Raw genomic sequence first — 15,967 nt, forward strand, 5'->3', positions numbered from 1 at the left:
AGAGGGGAGAGATGAGGATCTGACTCCATGTTTCAGAAGGCTGATTCACTATATATTATATTATATATTATATTATATATATTATATATATTATATATAATATTTATATTTATATAATATATTTAATATAGTAAATATATAAATAAAAATATATTATATTATATTATATTATATTATATTATATTATATTATATTATATTATATTATATTATATTATAAATATATATTATTTATATTTATATTATATATTATATATTATATAATATATATAATATATATTATAGTATATTATAGTATATTATATTATTTATAGTATATTAATTAATTAATATATTATATGAAAAGAAAATGATATATTAAAACCATACTAAAAGAATAGAAGAAAGGATTTCATCAGAAGGCTTCAAAGGAAGGGAATGGAATGATAATAAAATCTTGTGACTCTCAGAGAGTCTGAGACAGCTGGACTGTGATTGGCCATTAATTAAAAACAACCACATGAGCCCAATCCCAGATGCCCCTGTTGCATCCCACAGCAGCAGATAACCATTGTTTGCATTTTGTTCCTGAGGCCTCTCAGCTTCTCAGGACAAAAACTCCTAGGGAAAGGATTTTTCATGAAAGATGTCAGCGCCATTCCCCATCCCTGGCACTGACAGGAGCCTTTTCTTGCAGGAGGTGTACGTGGGCAAGGAGACCATGTGCACAGTGGATGGGCTGCACTTCAACAGCACCTACAGTGCCCGAGTCAAGGCCTTCAACAAGTCAGGAGTCAGCCCCTACAGCAAGACCCTGGTGCTGCAGACTTCCGAGGGTAAGGAACAGCCTGGACGCGGCTCAGGAGAGCCCAGCCCAGCTCCTGCAGCCCTCCCTGAGCCACCCCTGCAGCAGCACCAGCACTGACCTGGGGCACAGCTGGGGCAGGAGCCTCCAGCAGAGCCAGGAGCTCCCTCTCAGCCTTTGCCTGTGGCCTCTGGGCAGGCACGGGGGGGAGTGTGGAGTGCAGGGACACGCAAGGTCTGGAAATGATTGGGATCTGACTCCAGGATTCAGAGTGCTGAACAATTGCTGTATTAAGCTATTCTATATTACTAATACTAATATATATATAGTTATTCTATATTACAGAATAGTATTAGTAATATAGAATATATATTCTATATTACTAATACTATTATTAATACTATACTAAATGACATACTAAACAGATACCATACTAAAGAAAACTATACTGAAGTTTTGTATTATTCTATACTAAAGAAAAACCCATGACTGTCTGAGCCAGCCAGGACACAGCTTGGAGTGATTGGTTAATTAACATAAACAACCATCACCAGAGTCCAATTACCAAATCCCTTCAGGTAAACACTCTTCCTGACACATTCCACACCTGCAAAAACAACAGGAGCAGTGAATAGAGATAAGAATTGTTTTCCTCTTCTTCCCTGAGGTTTCCCAGGACAGGTCCTTGGGAAGTTGTGCCTGCTGCTCTCTGTGAAGAGAGGTGTTTAAATTTGGGGAGATGTGAAAGGGAAAGCTTCCACAAAAGGGAAGCTCAGATGTTTCCACTGGGCCCATTTAAAGCAAAGCACTGCCAGCATTGCTCCTGAGGGCTGTGCTTGGCTGCACAACGCCATAAGCACAGGATCCAGGCCTGGCAGGACAGCACAGGGAGCAGAGGGGCCATGGAGCAGTGTTTTGGTGTCCTGCTGTCCTTCCAGAGCCAGGGAAGCACAGGAGCCCTGCAGCATCATCTGCATCGCCCCCACACCCACTCAGAATATTAAACAATCCCTTGCAGGCTGCAGGGGGATCTCCCTGCCTGGCTTTAAGTACATTTGTCACACCAGGCACTTAATCCATTGTGGAAAATTGGTTTATTCCTGACGTGCAGGTGGAGAGTGGCAGGGCTGGCTCCGAGGTGGGAGTGGGGAGCTGCAGCTGTGGAGGAAGGGATCAGCCCCACCAGCACGTCTGCTGCCCCACAGCCAGGCACAAAACCCTTCTTTGGGAGCTCTCCACGCTTGCTGCAATCCCTTTTCCTTGCTCTCAGACGAAAATCTCTCTTTTCCAAACCGTGTGAGGGTTTTTCACAGCAGCATCCAGCTGGCTGGCAGCTGGGATCAGAAGGGAGCACACACAGCTTGTGGGGCTGCTGAGGGGGTGGAAGGAAGGGGAGAGCCACAGAGCAGCCCTGGGGGCTTTCAGCAAGGAGAAAAATGGGATTTTTGCTGAAGAAATAGAAGACAAAAGCAGAGCAAGCTTGTTTCTCTTAGAGCAATAAAGCTAGTTTCTCTTGCTGCCTGCAGATCACCCTTCCAGTTTGGAAAGGGCAGGTCAGCAAGGAATGGGATTCATTCAGAGCTAGAGCAGACAGCAAAACTGTGACAAACTTCTGACAGGAGAGGCAGGCAGGTCACAGCACAGCACAGAGGCCTTGGCACATCTGTCAGAGACGCCTCAGTGCCTGTTTGCAAACTGAGCACCAGCAGCAAAGGAGCTGCAGAAGTTCCTCTGGAGATCCAGGGAGGGGACAAGCTGCATCCAGCCCCGTGCCAGGCTGGCCAGGATTGCTCCCAAAGCCTGAAGGTCAACAGCTCCCACTCCAGCCTCAGCAGGAGACAGCAGAGCTTTGACTTCTCATCTCCTTCGTGCCTCACACGACACATTTCAGGCACAATTTCCTCATCAAAACCAGCTGGGCTTTAAGTTGTCCCAGCCAGGAGTTCACAGGGTCCTCTCTATGATCTTCCCAGCTTTGATTTCCTCTCAGAGGTGTTCTCACCTTGAGCCAAGCTCCAAAATACAAAGGAATCTGGGAGAAAAGAGCTGCTTGTGGCCCCAGCAGGGCTGTGCTCGGGCTGTGCCACCAAGGAGAAGTTCCATCTCCTTGGCTGCATTCATTCAGCCTTTTCACTTGAATGAGCTCTTGCATTTGTTATTCCAGCACAAAAAAAAAAAAGGCAGGGAGAGAAAGTCAAACGGGCCTGGAGCATTTTGTGCTCTTAGAGGCTGCCTGAGCTCTTTTGGATTGAAAGGGAAATAAATCACATCTGTGTGTGCAGCTTCCGGATATCCCAGTGACTGTGAATGGAGCACATCACAGCCCTGGCTTAGGCTTTTATTCCTGCCTTTTACAGCACCATCAGCCCTTCTTAAGAGCTATTTTGTCTGAAGTAGGCTTAGCTTTTCCCTTCAGCCAAGCTCTGCAGCTTCCTGCAAAGTGGTTGTGTGGGAAGAGAGGACAAAAAAGGGACAGGCTCGATGTGAAGAGAGAATCTCTCTGAACGTGGCTGGGAGGAACTCTGGTATTGAAGAGCTGGTTTGTAGCTCTGGCCCATGAGATGTTCATCTGCAGCCTGTGCAAGGGAACTGAAGCCTTTCTTCTGCTTTCTGTGAGCAGAGGGTAGTGGGGAGCAAAAGGTCTTGCAGGGTTCAGCATCTGAAGAGAACCAGGATGAGAAGAAGGGGACGTGTCTGGGGCTCTGCAGGTGCTGCCTCTGTCAACAGCCACAGCAGCCAGGTGGAAAATCCCATGGGAAGGCAGGAATCTGCAGCAGGAGCATCTTCCCAGCCCATGGGAGAGGCACCTTCTGCTCAGCCCCGAGGAAGCTATGGCAGGTCACCCTTCAGAGCTGGTTCTTGGTGCCAGCAGCAGGACAAGGTGGTTCCTGGCTGGGAGAAGGTCTGAGCTCCTGAGCCCTTCCCCTGTGCTGGGGCTTCCCAGGGGTGAAGATCCCTGTCACCAGCACGGCCAAGGGGCAGCAAGGGTGGAAGGTGCCATCCTTCCCTTGGACTGTGTCCCCTCCTGAGCTGCTTTGGGGCTGTTCCACGCAATCCCTGGGAGTGTCTCTTGCTCTGTCACATCTTAGCCCAAGGCTCTGCCTTAACCTCTGTTTCTCCAGCACCTGAATGAAGCTCAGCTGTGTGCTGGGAAGTGAGTCTGGAAGAAAAAGGTGACCCAGGGCACAGACATGGCCCAAAGCTTGGCTGGTGGCAGCCCTGCTTGGCTGCCCTGGGGTCTCTCCCAGCCTCCTCCTCCTCCTCCCTGAGCTGGGCAGCCCTGCTCTCCTGGTTTTCCCTCATCCAGCAGATTTCCCTGCCTCTGGCCAGACTCCTGCTGACCTCTTTCCATGCTCTGGATGTCAGGATGAAGGACCAGCTCACTCCAGGTGGAGATGGAGAAATGGAGCTCAGCAGTGCCTCTCAGGCTTCTCTCCAGGCACAGAGCTTCCTCCTCCCTTCCCCAGCCAAGCCAAGCACCAGAACCTTTTCTTTCAAGCCCAGCTCCTCATCTGGAGCCCAACTTTAAATTCCTGACCATCCATGGAGTGACCCTGAGCAGCAAGCAGGGCTTTTTAACCAGCAGCTTTTGGAAAGGGTGAGCAATCCCAGGGGGATCAGCCCCAGGGAGCTACAGGGATGTGAGGGGCTGATAGGGAGAGCCATGAGCACAGCTACTCGTGATAGTAGCTCCTCTCACTCTTGGTAGGGTTAGAAGCTAAACTAATAAACAAACTTTGAGCTCTGTTTATTGGCTGTTGTGCAATAATTTATCTCCTCTGACCCCACTGACCCCCTTTGCTTCCACAGCCTGGGCCACAGCAGCAGCGAGTTGCAGAAGTTACAACCCACCATGCAAAGAAATGTTCCCTTTTTATCTGTTTTAACAATTCCCAGCTCAATCCATACTCACAGCAGAGCTGGGAAGGCTGGGGGATGCAGTGTGAGCGTGTGGATGGTGGATTCTACATTTTCATGTTAACACAATCCTGGAAGAGGTTAGGGAAGAAACTGTGGGAGGTGACTGTGGTAGCAGGGAACAGAGACCAATGACCCAAGAGGTTCCCTCTGCTCTGACGTTTTTGCTGTGAATGCCACAGGTTAAATTCTTGCTGTAAGGCTCAGATGTGTTTTGACAGGTACAAAGGGATACCAAGAACACAACCTCCCGAACAACCCTTGAGTAAGGTGGGTGCTTGGTGGTTCTTAGGGTGATGGAGCTTAGCACAGCCCTGCAAAATGTCACCAGCTGGGTTTGCCACCCCTGGGAAAAGGTTTGGGATGTGTTAAAGCACGATGGGACGTGTGCATGGTAACCTGTGAATTCTTTTAGGTGCATTACTGTGAAGAGATGCAGAACCCTCCCCCCTTTACAGAAAACCAGTTGAATTTGTCACGGGGACACTTTGGAAGATGAACATGTTTTCCTTGCTGTCAGGCTGCCCTGAAGGGTCTCTCTGGGCTGCCCAGCACCTGTCACAGGAGCAGGCTCTGTGCTCTGCCCTGAGCTGGGGCTGGGGCTGGGGAGTGACAGATCCCCAGAGGCACAGGGATCTCTCAGAGCTGTTTTCTGCTCTCTGCCCAGCAGAGAGCCCATGTCTGATGTGCAGTTTGCCTTGATCTTACGTTTAGACACGCAGTCAGAAGAGCAGACCCTCCCTTTTCCAGTGCCTTTGGAAAGATCGCAGCTTCGTAGAATGAGTCCTTTCTCCTCCACCCTTAACCTGCAACCCAGCTTCTCGGGGAGATCCTACTTTGAGCTAAGATCTTCGGCCCACCAGCTGAGCTTGCATTCTTCCTTACAGTCCCTGAATTCAGCCGGTGAGCTGAGCGCCTCTGGCCTTGCCTCTTGGTCTGTGCTTCTGGGCATCTCCAAACTCTCTGTTTGTTCTGTTCTGTCGTGTTTGTTTTTGCCATGACATGCAGATGGCAGTGGGAATTCTTTCTGTTTGTCAGTGGCCTGCTCCTGCCGCCCAGGGGGGTCAGTGGTGTGCTTCTCCTGGGGTGTTTCAGGTGTGGGCTGATGGAGCAGCACAGTCATTCCTTACCTGGGTGCTGCTCTTGGCGAGGCTGAGCCCTTTGGTGATCATAAATCCCTGAATGGTTTGGGTTAGAAGGGACCTTAAAGCTCATCCACTTCCAACCTCCTGATATGGGCAGGGACACTTTCCTCTGGAAGATTCCTCATTTCTGGTTTGTGTTGAGCTTGTGTCAAGGGTTAATCAGAAAAGACATTCCCTGGGTGAAACCTGTGGGAATATCCCCATGCTTTCCTTTCTGAGCACAACCAGGAAACGCAGCCTCTGCTGGGAGATTTGGTCTGTGAAATGAGTTTGGTTGATTAAATCTAGACCCCTCTTAGGAAAGAAGCAAGTCTGGATGCAGGCTCTGGCTTGTTGCTCAGAGAGACTGAGGACTCCCCATCCCTGGAAGTGTCTGTCCCAGGCCAGGTTGGAGCAGCCTGGGATAGTGGAAGGTGTCCCTGCCCACAGCAGGGGTGTGGAATGAGGTGATTTGTGTCCCCTCCAACCCAAACCAGTTTGGGATTCTGTGATTCCAGCTCACAGCCCGACTTAGGGCCTGGAGACGTGGGCTCTTTTCTGCTCAGCTTTGAGCACTGGGCTCAGCTTTTCCAAACCCAGATGTGCCCATCCCAAAGCCCTGCTTCCTGCAGAGCAGAGGACACCACCCCTGTGATGCCTCTGTGGCCTGGCAGCCCCACACGAGCTCAGATCCGTGTGCCCGGAATCGCGGGCTGTGCTGGGATGGAGGCAGGTCAGGCAGAGTGAGGGATGGATTTGGGCAGCCAGAAAGGAGCCACAGGCACAGGCATCTCTCAGAGCTGTTTTCTAACCAATCTTTGCACATCTTCTGTTGCTAAAGATCCTGGGCCCTGATTCTTCCACCACTCTGGATGTACACCACTCCAAAGGCGTTCATTCCCGGCTTGCTCCGGTGGAAGCCCTGGAAGAATGGGGGCCCCCGATTGTTTGATTTCCATCCCATAACACGGAATGAGGAATGCTGCAGCATGACCCTTGCCAGAATAACCAGGGTGGGGGGAGGACCCTGCAAACTTTCTTTTCTTTGTGCTTTTTATGTTTGATTTCTCATCGTGCTGCTGTGAGCTGATGGCTTCCAACGCTGTTTTGTTACGGACGTTCCTTCCTTTGTGTCCGGGGTTCCGGGACCCTCCCGTGCTGCCCGTGAGCCAGACCCATGTGTGCACCTTGGACCTTCTGCAGCCCCACTCTGGGGTGGGGGAACAGGGAAAAACGGGGTCCTGACAGCCAAAACAGGGTCTGTGTGTCCCTCATGAGAGCTTTGGAGCACAGCGATGCGCGGAGCCCTGGAGAAGCGGTGTTGGAGTCGGGACACGGGGCAGGATTCATTAAAGCAGCCTCAGGAGGAGCCTCTTGGCACAGCACGGAGCACAAGCACAGCCAGGTGCCTTCCCACCAACACCCAGGGCAGGAGGGGGGAACCAGGCACAGAGCTGGGCAGGGGTGGCCCTAAAATCCAGCGCCCTTGGTGCGTGCTGCCCCACACAGGGCTTATGTTGGTGTCTCCTCCTGGTGAGGATGAGCTCCTGGATCAGGACAATCCCCTAGGTCAGCACAAGCCCCTAGGTCAGAACAAGCTCCTGGACCAGGACAAGCTCCTGGATCAAGACAAGCCCCTAGGTCAGGAAAAACTCCTGGAACAGGACAAGCTCCTAGTTCAGAACAAGCTCCTGGATCAGGGCAAGCTCCTGGATTAGGACAAGCTTCTAGGTAAGAAAAAACTGGATTAGGGCAAGCCCCTAGGTCAGGAAAAACTCCTGAATCAGGACAAGCCCCTAGGTCAGGACAAGCTCCTGGATCAGTCCCTGGCTCCCATGAGGTGGGAGCAGCCAGCAATCAGGCACAGGAGCATGAAGGGCACCTGACACATCCTGCCCTTGCAGCTGATGAAGGTACAGCCCTTTGGGGTCTGAGGCAGGTGCCAGCCCCTGGGGATCTCCATTCCAGCTCCATTCCACCCCAGACCCATCAGGAGCTGCCTTTTCCTCAATCCCTGTCCTTCAACAAGTGTTTTTCAGTCAGTTTAGAGAATCAGTCAGTTTAGAGAATCTTTACCAAGCAGCCAAGATACTCCACCAAGGCTAAAATTTCCTGCCTTTTTTCTGAGAAAAGCAGAATAATTTGGCATCCTGAGCAGTCAGACTTTATACAGTCCACACTCAAACTCCCAGGCTGTGTTTGCCACCCCTCTCCGTGCCCTCTGGCTTTTAATGAATCAGGCCTCCCGTGGCTGCTGGATGCTTAATTAACAATGAAATGCTCAGAGTGTTTGTCAGGAGGTTGTTGTTCCTCAGCTGTGATGTGTGAAATGTAGTATCTCTTTATAGGATGCAATTTTGACTCACAAGGATCGCCTTACTCCCAATTAGGCAAGTATCTTAATTACAATTAACTGGCACCTACTGCCTGTTGCTTCATTCTTTTTATTCTTTTTGCTTTTTTATCTTTTCTTTGGCGACTGAGCAGCGTTTCTCGCTCGTACCCTGCTTGCAGAGCACTCCTGGATGTGACAGAATCATGGAATTGTTGAGGTTGGAAAAGCCCTCTAAAACTGAGTCTAACTATTCCCCAGCACTGCCAAGGCCATGTCCCCAGCACTGAGCCATGTCCCCAAGTGCCACATCCACACAGCTTTTAAATCCCTCCAAGAATGGGAACTCCACCACTGCCCTGAACAGGTGGCAGATTTGGAGAAGTTATGGTGGCTGGATGATGTAAAGGCATTTTGGTTTTCCCCCAAATGGTTTTAAAGAGAAACCTGAGGTCAGTGCTCTGGAAATGGCCCTGTAATTGAGAACTGATTCTTCTGCTCTCCTCCTCTTTAAAATTGAAAGAGGGCAGGGTTAGGTTGGATATTTGGAAGGAATTCGGGCTGTGAGGGTAGGGAGGCCCTGGAATAGAATTCCCAGAGAAGCTGTGGCTGCCCCTGGATCCCTGGAAGTGTCCAAGGCCAGCTTGGAGCAACCTGGGCTAGTGGAAGGTGTCCCTGCCCATGGCAGTGGGTGGAACAGGATGAATTTTGAGGTTCCTTCCAACCCAAAGCACTCCATGATTCTCAGTACATATCCCTGCTCATTAAGGCACTTGAACATGGGCCAAATGCCCTGAATGCAATTAGCCCCTTTGCAGCTAATTAAAGCAAGGTGGCTGCCGCTTGCCTGTCCTCTTCAGGCTGTCTGCAGGGCCAGTCCTGCTCATTCCCCTGGGAGAAGGAGCCCACAGCCCTGTGGGATTCCCTCCTCACCCTGCACCCTCTCACAGCCCCAGCCCATCCTCGCGCCTCTCGCCCCACCTTGATGCACAATGCCAACAGATCCATGCTCTGGCTGGAGTCACAGACAAGCAGGAATGGTTTCTCCTTCTCTCTCCTACCCAACCTGACGTGCTGTTTTCTCTCCTGCATGCCTTTCCCTGGGGATGACCACAGTTGACATTAAAAAAATGGTGGCAGGTACGGCACCCCCGTGCGCAGCGCGGGGAGCGCGGGGAGCGCGGGGCGGCCGCGTGCATGGCAGCTGTCCTGTGGAACCTTCCAATAAACCAGAGTCAATCAGTCTCACACGAGTGGTTTTGTTTTTCAAGCCGCCAGAGTGTTTTGTTGGATGTGTCAGTTCACATTTTCAGCTGGAGGAAACCACCTGGGGAACCGGGCTGGTGGCTTGTGAATGACTCCCTGTCCGTCTGTCTTGTCGAGGACGTGACACTGTGTCTGTCAGATTTGCAGTAACCAAGTCCTGTGCATTTAAACCAGCAGCCCTACGGAATCCTGGAGGTTTTGGGGCATTTTCCAGCCTTCCCTTGAGTTCTTGTCTTAGGTGTGGCTCGTTGCTTGGCAGGGAGGTTTCTTTGTGTGACTCAGTGAATGAAGACCTTTGTGTGTGCTTTTGGTTCCCAAAAAACAGCCCTTAAATACACACACAGAGTTTGTCTGCTGATCCTCAGTTCCCTTCCCACACTGACCTGACTCTGCAAACTGATAACACTCGGTCCTGAGAGTAAGTTACATTCCAGGCCAGGCTGGACAGGGCTTGGAGCAACCTGGGATAGTGGAAGGTGTCCCTGCCATGGCAGGGGTTGGAATAAGATGGGCTTTAAAATCCCTTCCAACCCAAACCCTTCCACAATTCCATAATTCTGTTAGAGCCTGGAGACCTGGTGAGGATCACATCTCCTGCAAGGGCCAAATTTTAGGAGGCCTTGAGGATCCTGCAGGCTCACGAGCTGAGACATTGGCAACCATGGAGCAGCAAGAGCGAAACTCCTCCAAGTCCTGGCCATAAAACCTCAGGCACACTGGCAGCTGCAGCCACAGGAGCTCAGAGCATCCCTCCGTGGTGGAAGTTGTCCCTCCGTGGTGGAAGTTGTCCCTCCCTGGTGGAAGTTGTCCCTCCGTGGTGGAAGCTCCGTGTCCTGCATGCAGCATGCCCCGTCCGTGTCGCTCCCCGCGTCCCCGGCGCGTCCCCACCGCGCTAACCCCGTCTTGTTTGTGTGTTCCAGTTGCTTGGTTTTCTTTCGACCCCTCCTCTGCCCACGCTGACATCATCTTTTCCAATGACAACCTGACTGTCACCTGCAACAGCTACGATGACAGGGTGGTGCTGGGCAAAACGGGCTTTTCCAAAGGGCTCCACTACTGGGAGCTGTCCATCGATCGCTACGACAACCACCCCGACCCGGCCTTTGGTGTGGCTCGCATCGACGTCCTCAAGGATGCCATGCTGGGCAAGGACGACAAGGCCTGGGCCATGTACGTGGACAACAACCGCAGCTGGTTCATGCACAACAACTCCCACACCAACAGGTAGGTGGGTGGGTGTGGGGTTGCATTTTAGTTCAGTGGTTTGCTCTGTCTCACCCCTCGAAAATGTAGGGGTTATTCCAAGCCTGGGATCCTCTCCCCTGAAGTGTCATGGATCTGTAATCCCGTTGGCCCAAGGCTTCTTCCGTGCCCACTTTGGAATCTCCCTGTTAAGCTGTGGGGGGAGACCATAGACTCTCTTGGCCCTTTTCTCCCCAGGCTCTCCCTCTCTCCCCCTCCCTTCCCTTTTCTCCCTTCTCTCTCACAAACCATGCTGCTCCTGGGGGTGGGACCCCCAAAAAACCCTCATCGAATTAGCACCCTCAGAAGCTGTGTGGAGTCTCCTTGCCTGCCTGCTGCTACCAGGGAACACACAGCTTAGGGGGCCCCCAGGGATCCCCCCAAACCAACTGCATCAGGCAGGGACAGGGGCTTCCCCCCACACCACAGCCCAAAGAGCCTGTGGCTTTGAGAGTGGCACCTACAAGAGTTCACTGGGTGGGTGACATCAATCCTGGTCATCTCTGTTGGAGGATGTGCCCTTCCCCAAGTGGGAATCAAGCCCTGCCTGCTTGGTGCTGCCTTGTTCCAGTGTTCCTTCCCTGCCTGCCGCCACTTTTTCCCTGCTGACTCTTTCTGTTGGCATCCCCTTCCCAGTAACAGCCAAATCCTTGCAACTCCTGCAGCAACATTTGCCTTGATCCCTGAGCCACTGCTCGTGTTCCACGTGGGACTGGGGACTTTGTTTGGGGAGAGCCTGGGGTCACCTTCCTGCAGGCCTTTCCCTGATGGATCAGCAGGTTTTGGTGTGGCTTTGCTCCACAGTTCCACCTGCTTTCCCCCGTGGTTGTGTCGCTGTAGCTGCTCTCAGGGTGGCTTTTCCTTGGGGACATCATGGCAAGAGGAGAGCAGCTCCATGGGAGGGTAGAGGAGGAGGTTCCCAGGGAAGGATGAGCATGGCTGGGATGGGAGCAGGTCATGGCCTGGCTCCTGGGTGAGCTGTGGTGTTCACCATCATCAGTCCTTGATCTCCATGGCCTGAGCCAGGAGCACGGGGACCATTGAGCCTTTTCCTCCCACAGAACGGAGGGTGGGATCACGAAAGGCGCCACGGTGGGAGTGCTGCTGGATCTGACCAGGAGGACCCTGACCTTCTCCATCAACGAGGACCAGCAAGGGCCCGTGGCCTTTGAGAACCTGGAGGGCCTCTTCTTCCCCGCCGTCAGCCTCAACAGGAACGTGCAGGTACGGCTTGGTCGGGCTCTCTGGAGCAGGGTGTGACATTCCCAGCAGTGGGAATGGTGACCTTGCTGTCACACTGCCCCCATGCTGCTGCCGCTGCGGTGGTTGCTGCTCAGGAGCAGGAGCAGGAGAGTTCTTGGGCAGCAAGGGTGGCTTGGAAGGAGCTGATCATGCACCCTAAACCACCTGGGAGTCTCCCAAACCAGGACAGGCCTCCCTGTAGCCTCACTGCCTGCTCCAGGTTCCTCCCTCAGGACTGCTGAAGCACCAGGGTTCTCCAGCCCTCCTTGGGGTGGGGTTTGATAACTCTTTTGTGATGCTCCCTCACAAGAGCCTCACCAGCTCCTACAGCTGTCCCAGGTCCTGGATGGGAGCATCACCAGGGAGAGGGGCACCTTTCAAAGCCTGTTTGCCTCTGGGACATTTCAAACCCCTCTTCTCTCCCTCTCTCCCAAGCTCTCAGCTCTCCTGAACATCCCCAAGCGGTGCCACCATTCCGGTATTTCCATCTTTCCTTTCTCTTCTCACTGATCACATCCCCGCTCTCCTCTGTCCCAGGGAATCCTGCACACCCTGGCTTTGGCACATCCCCCCTGGCACTGCCTGCACCCCAACCCTGCACAATGCCCAGGCACATCCAGGGACACAGGATGGATCATCTCAGGGTGCCCAGCATTTTGGCAGGGTCTTCTACAGTGGGTGTCAGACCTGGAGAGGGACTTTGGAACACAGCCTGGAGTGACAGGATAAGGGAGAATGGCTTCCCAAAGGGCAGGAGGAGATGGGATATTGGGAAGAAATTCTTCCCTGTGAGGGTGGAAGGCCCTGGAATAGAATTCCCAGAGCAGCTGTGGCTGCCCCTGGACCCCTGGAAGTGTCCAAGGCCAGGCTGGACAGGGCTTGGAGCAGCCTGGGACAGTGGAAGGTGTCCCTGCCATGGAGGGGTGGAATGAGATGAGCTTTGAGGTCACTTCCAACCCAAACCATTCTAGGATTTTAGGATCACCTCTGTGCAAGGGCAGAGGCACCAAGTGGCCTCTGTGAATCAGGGATCCATGGATTAGGACATGCTCTGCTGTGTCCATCAGGATCATTGTGAATCAGGGATCCATGGATTAGGACATGCTCTGCTGTGTCCATCAGGATCCAGGGCTTGCTGCACTGTCACCAAGGCAGTGACAATTTTCCAGCAGCACTGGGACAAAGGTGTGTTGGGACCATCCCAAACTTTGGGAGCATCCTTGCCAAATTTTCCCACCCTAAGGGTCTCACTGGCAGGGGAGTCTGTCTGGCTTGGAGAAATGTTTAATTAGGAAACGCTAACGAAGCCCATGTTGTCTGTGCTGGGTTTAGAGGTGCTGTAGTAATTTGGTGTGGTAAAAGCATCCTGCTGAGTGCTGGGTTTAACTCCTACCCCAGTCCTCTACACAGCCATAAGGGACAAGGCATCTCTGGAGCCCCTTGGCTTTGTGAGTTCCCTGGGCAAGGCAGTGCCTAAATCCCCTGACAGCACAGAAATCCCTAGGGATGCTGATCAAAGGCTGCTAATTAAGCCAAGTCATTTATTATGCTTTTTCAGAGGTATATGCCTGATTGAAAACAACTCTAATTAGGAGGGAAATCTCTGTATTTTAGACAGTTTTCTGCAAATCTGTATCTGAAGGGAGAAATGCTGCTGCTGCTGCTGCTGCTGCTGCTGCAATAAAAGGAGGAATTGTGCTCTCCTTCCAGATGAAAGCATTTGTGGAGGGAGCTGAATTTCACCAGTGCCTGTGTGAGCATGGCCCTGCCCCAACATCCTGATGCTGCTCAGCTCTCCCACCACAAAGCTCCCTGCTCCCACCAGCAAAGAGCCATATCCCCTCCACCGTCCCTGTCCCCTCTCTGTCCCCATCCCCACTCAGCCCAGGGGCTTCTCCAAGATCTCCTCTAATGTCTTCACTGTCCTTCAGGTCCCCCCATCCCCTTTGTCCATCTCACCTGCACAAAGACCCAGCTCCTGCCATGTCCCACCTCTCTGGCAGCCAGCTGTGGGATTTCTACACAGCCAGCTGGGAATACTTGGAGCTTGCTACCAGCAGTCCCAGCTCACTCCAGCAGCACAGAAAAGTGAGGAACAAGCCAGATGGAGCCACTGCCACACTTCTGGGGACACCCGCATCTCCAGTCACATCCTGCCTGTCCACAGTGCTGCTCCTGCCCTCTCTGGGGACAATGTGCCAGCTGCCATGCTATGAGCTGTCCCAGCAGGCACCCTGGGACACAGCTGAGCCCCGTGTCTGTCCTTGCAGGTGACGCTGCACACCGGGCTGCCCGTGCCCGAGTTCTACGCTTCGCGCTCGGCCATGCCCTGAGGATGCTCCCGGAGCCGGCTGCCTCTTCCCGGGGTGAGAGGAGCCAGCCCGTTCCCTCCTGCAGGACAAGGCCAGGTCCCTGCCCAGCTGCTGGGTGCCTGCCCAGCTGCCAGGTCCCTGCCCAGCTGCTGGGTCCCTGCTCGGCCTCTGGCTGGAGATGAGGAAGGAATCAGGAAGGAAGATCCCGGCTTTGGGCCGCCTCTGCTCTCCGGCCTCTGCGCTGTCCCGTGTGTGTGCGCTTTGCTCTTTAGCTCTCCTTGGCTGATGAAGTACCTAGGTAGCCTGAGCTGTTCTCCTGTGTCTGCTTTTAGGTTTGGTTTTCCTAATTTGAGTTGGGGTTTTGGGGGAGGGGGCAGTTCTGTCTCGCTTTCCCCGCCCGTGGGGGCAGCCCGAGGGGCCCCACCACGGGAACGCTTCCGCCCACGCCAGCCTGGTTACTTTGCAGGATTATTTCTTTCCCCTGTGGCCTTTCTTGCAGAGCACCCTCGGTCATGTGTCGAGGTGGGTCCTGGATTACCAGTCAGTCTCCATGTCCTTACCAAAACACCCCACTCTGTGCTGTGTCCCCCTGGGGCATCTGTGCGGGGCAGGGGGTGGCCATCCTGTCCCCAGGTGCTCCAGGTGCTGGCAGGCCCTTGGTTGGGTGCTGAATGCCCACGGGGGGCTCTCCAGGGGCCCCCCACACCTCGGTGCACAGCCATAGACCGGAGAGCCCTCACCCGGCTCTTTGGAGATTAGTGTTTATTTTTTTATAGTTGCCATATAACGCCTAGCCTTAAATTCAACTGATAGTGTCCTTCCAATCACCGGAGAATTCATTCTGCAGCGAGGGTCTGACAGAGAGCCCGGGGGCGGGGATGGGATGGGGAGGAAGGAGAGCTGGCCACAGCCCCGCACTCAGGAACGCGCGCCTGCTGCCGGCAGCAGTTCCCGCCGGCCGCCGTCCCCTGCTCGACTTTCTGGTAATCCAGAGGCAGGAGAGGAACAGTGCCAGCCCCGTACGGAGCCGAGAGCGCCTGCATGCGCTGTCCCCTCGCTTCGCTTCGCTGTCCCCGCGGAGCCGGGACGGGCAGCGGGATCGCTCCCAGCCCGGCTCCGGGCGGGATGCGACGGGAGCGCCGGCCCAGCAGAAAGACAAATGTAAATAGCCCATTCCCTCCCAGCCTGCCCTCCTCTAGGACAGCCCCTTGTTGCTCTAGCATTAGGTTTTCCTAATTTATTGGATGGGTGCTATCTCGTTGACTCCCGCCGAGGAGTTCCTCCCAGCTGCCCGAGCCGTGTTGCGGGACAACGCCGGGCAGCTCCCGGGTGGATTCCTGAGGAGCCCCCGTGGCCGGCTCACCCGGGGCTCCTCTCTCAGCCTAAGTCATCCCCCGTTCTTTAGGGTGTCCATGGTGCTTCTTAGAGTCCCAGTGATTGTAAGACGTCGTCCCCCCGTTGCGCGATGGTAGCCGCACACAGCCGCTGTACTGACGACAATGTCATGTTTGCCGTTCTAATAAAGGACTTTTACCAGAGAAGGGCAGAGCTTCCAGAGCGTCTCTGTGCTTCACTTCCCATCTCATGGCCCTGGTGCACATCCCTCACTGTCCTTGGCCAGAGGCAGCAGCAGAGGTCACACAGAACTCAGTCAATGGGAGGGAGGGAGGGGGCCATGGGAGCTGCTGGAGGAAGGAATTCTTGGCTGTGAGGGTGGGAGGCCCTGGCACTGCTTGGCCAGAGAAGCC

The 15,967-nt window shown here is 53.5% G+C and overlaps 1 protein-coding gene across 9 annotated transcripts in view; it reads left to right on the forward strand.

Moving 5' to 3' along the window:
- Nucleotides 1-15,760, forward strand: part of TRIM9 (tripartite motif containing 9) — a 75,950-nt gene extending 60,190 nt beyond the window's left edge. For 2 of the 9 annotated variants that reach the window (XM_066552771.1, XM_066552772.1), the window contains exons 7-13: nt 676-814; nt 5,416-5,604; nt 8,174-8,215; nt 9,274-9,297; nt 10,344-10,647; nt 11,727-11,889; nt 14,178-15,760. In XM_066552771.1, the coding sequence (XP_066408868.1) occupies nt 676-814; nt 5,416-5,604; nt 8,174-8,215; nt 9,274-9,297; nt 10,344-10,647; nt 11,727-11,889; nt 14,178-14,240 (924 nt within the window). In that variant the 3' untranslated portion in view covers nt 14,241-15,760. The remainder of the gene's footprint in view (nt 1-675; nt 815-5,415; nt 5,605-8,173; nt 8,216-9,273; nt 9,298-10,343; nt 10,648-11,726; nt 11,890-14,177) is intronic. The other 7 variants (XM_066552774.1, XM_066552775.1, XM_066552779.1 and 4 more) reach the window with 5 other exon arrangements.
- Nucleotides 15,761-15,967: the final 207 nt, after the last annotated feature.

The sequence above is a fragment of the Molothrus aeneus genome, chromosome 6, assembly GCF_037042795.1.
Source record: "Molothrus aeneus isolate 106 chromosome 6, BPBGC_Maene_1.0, whole genome shotgun sequence".
Taxonomy (NCBI): domain Eukaryota; kingdom Metazoa; phylum Chordata; class Aves; order Passeriformes; family Icteridae; genus Molothrus; species Molothrus aeneus.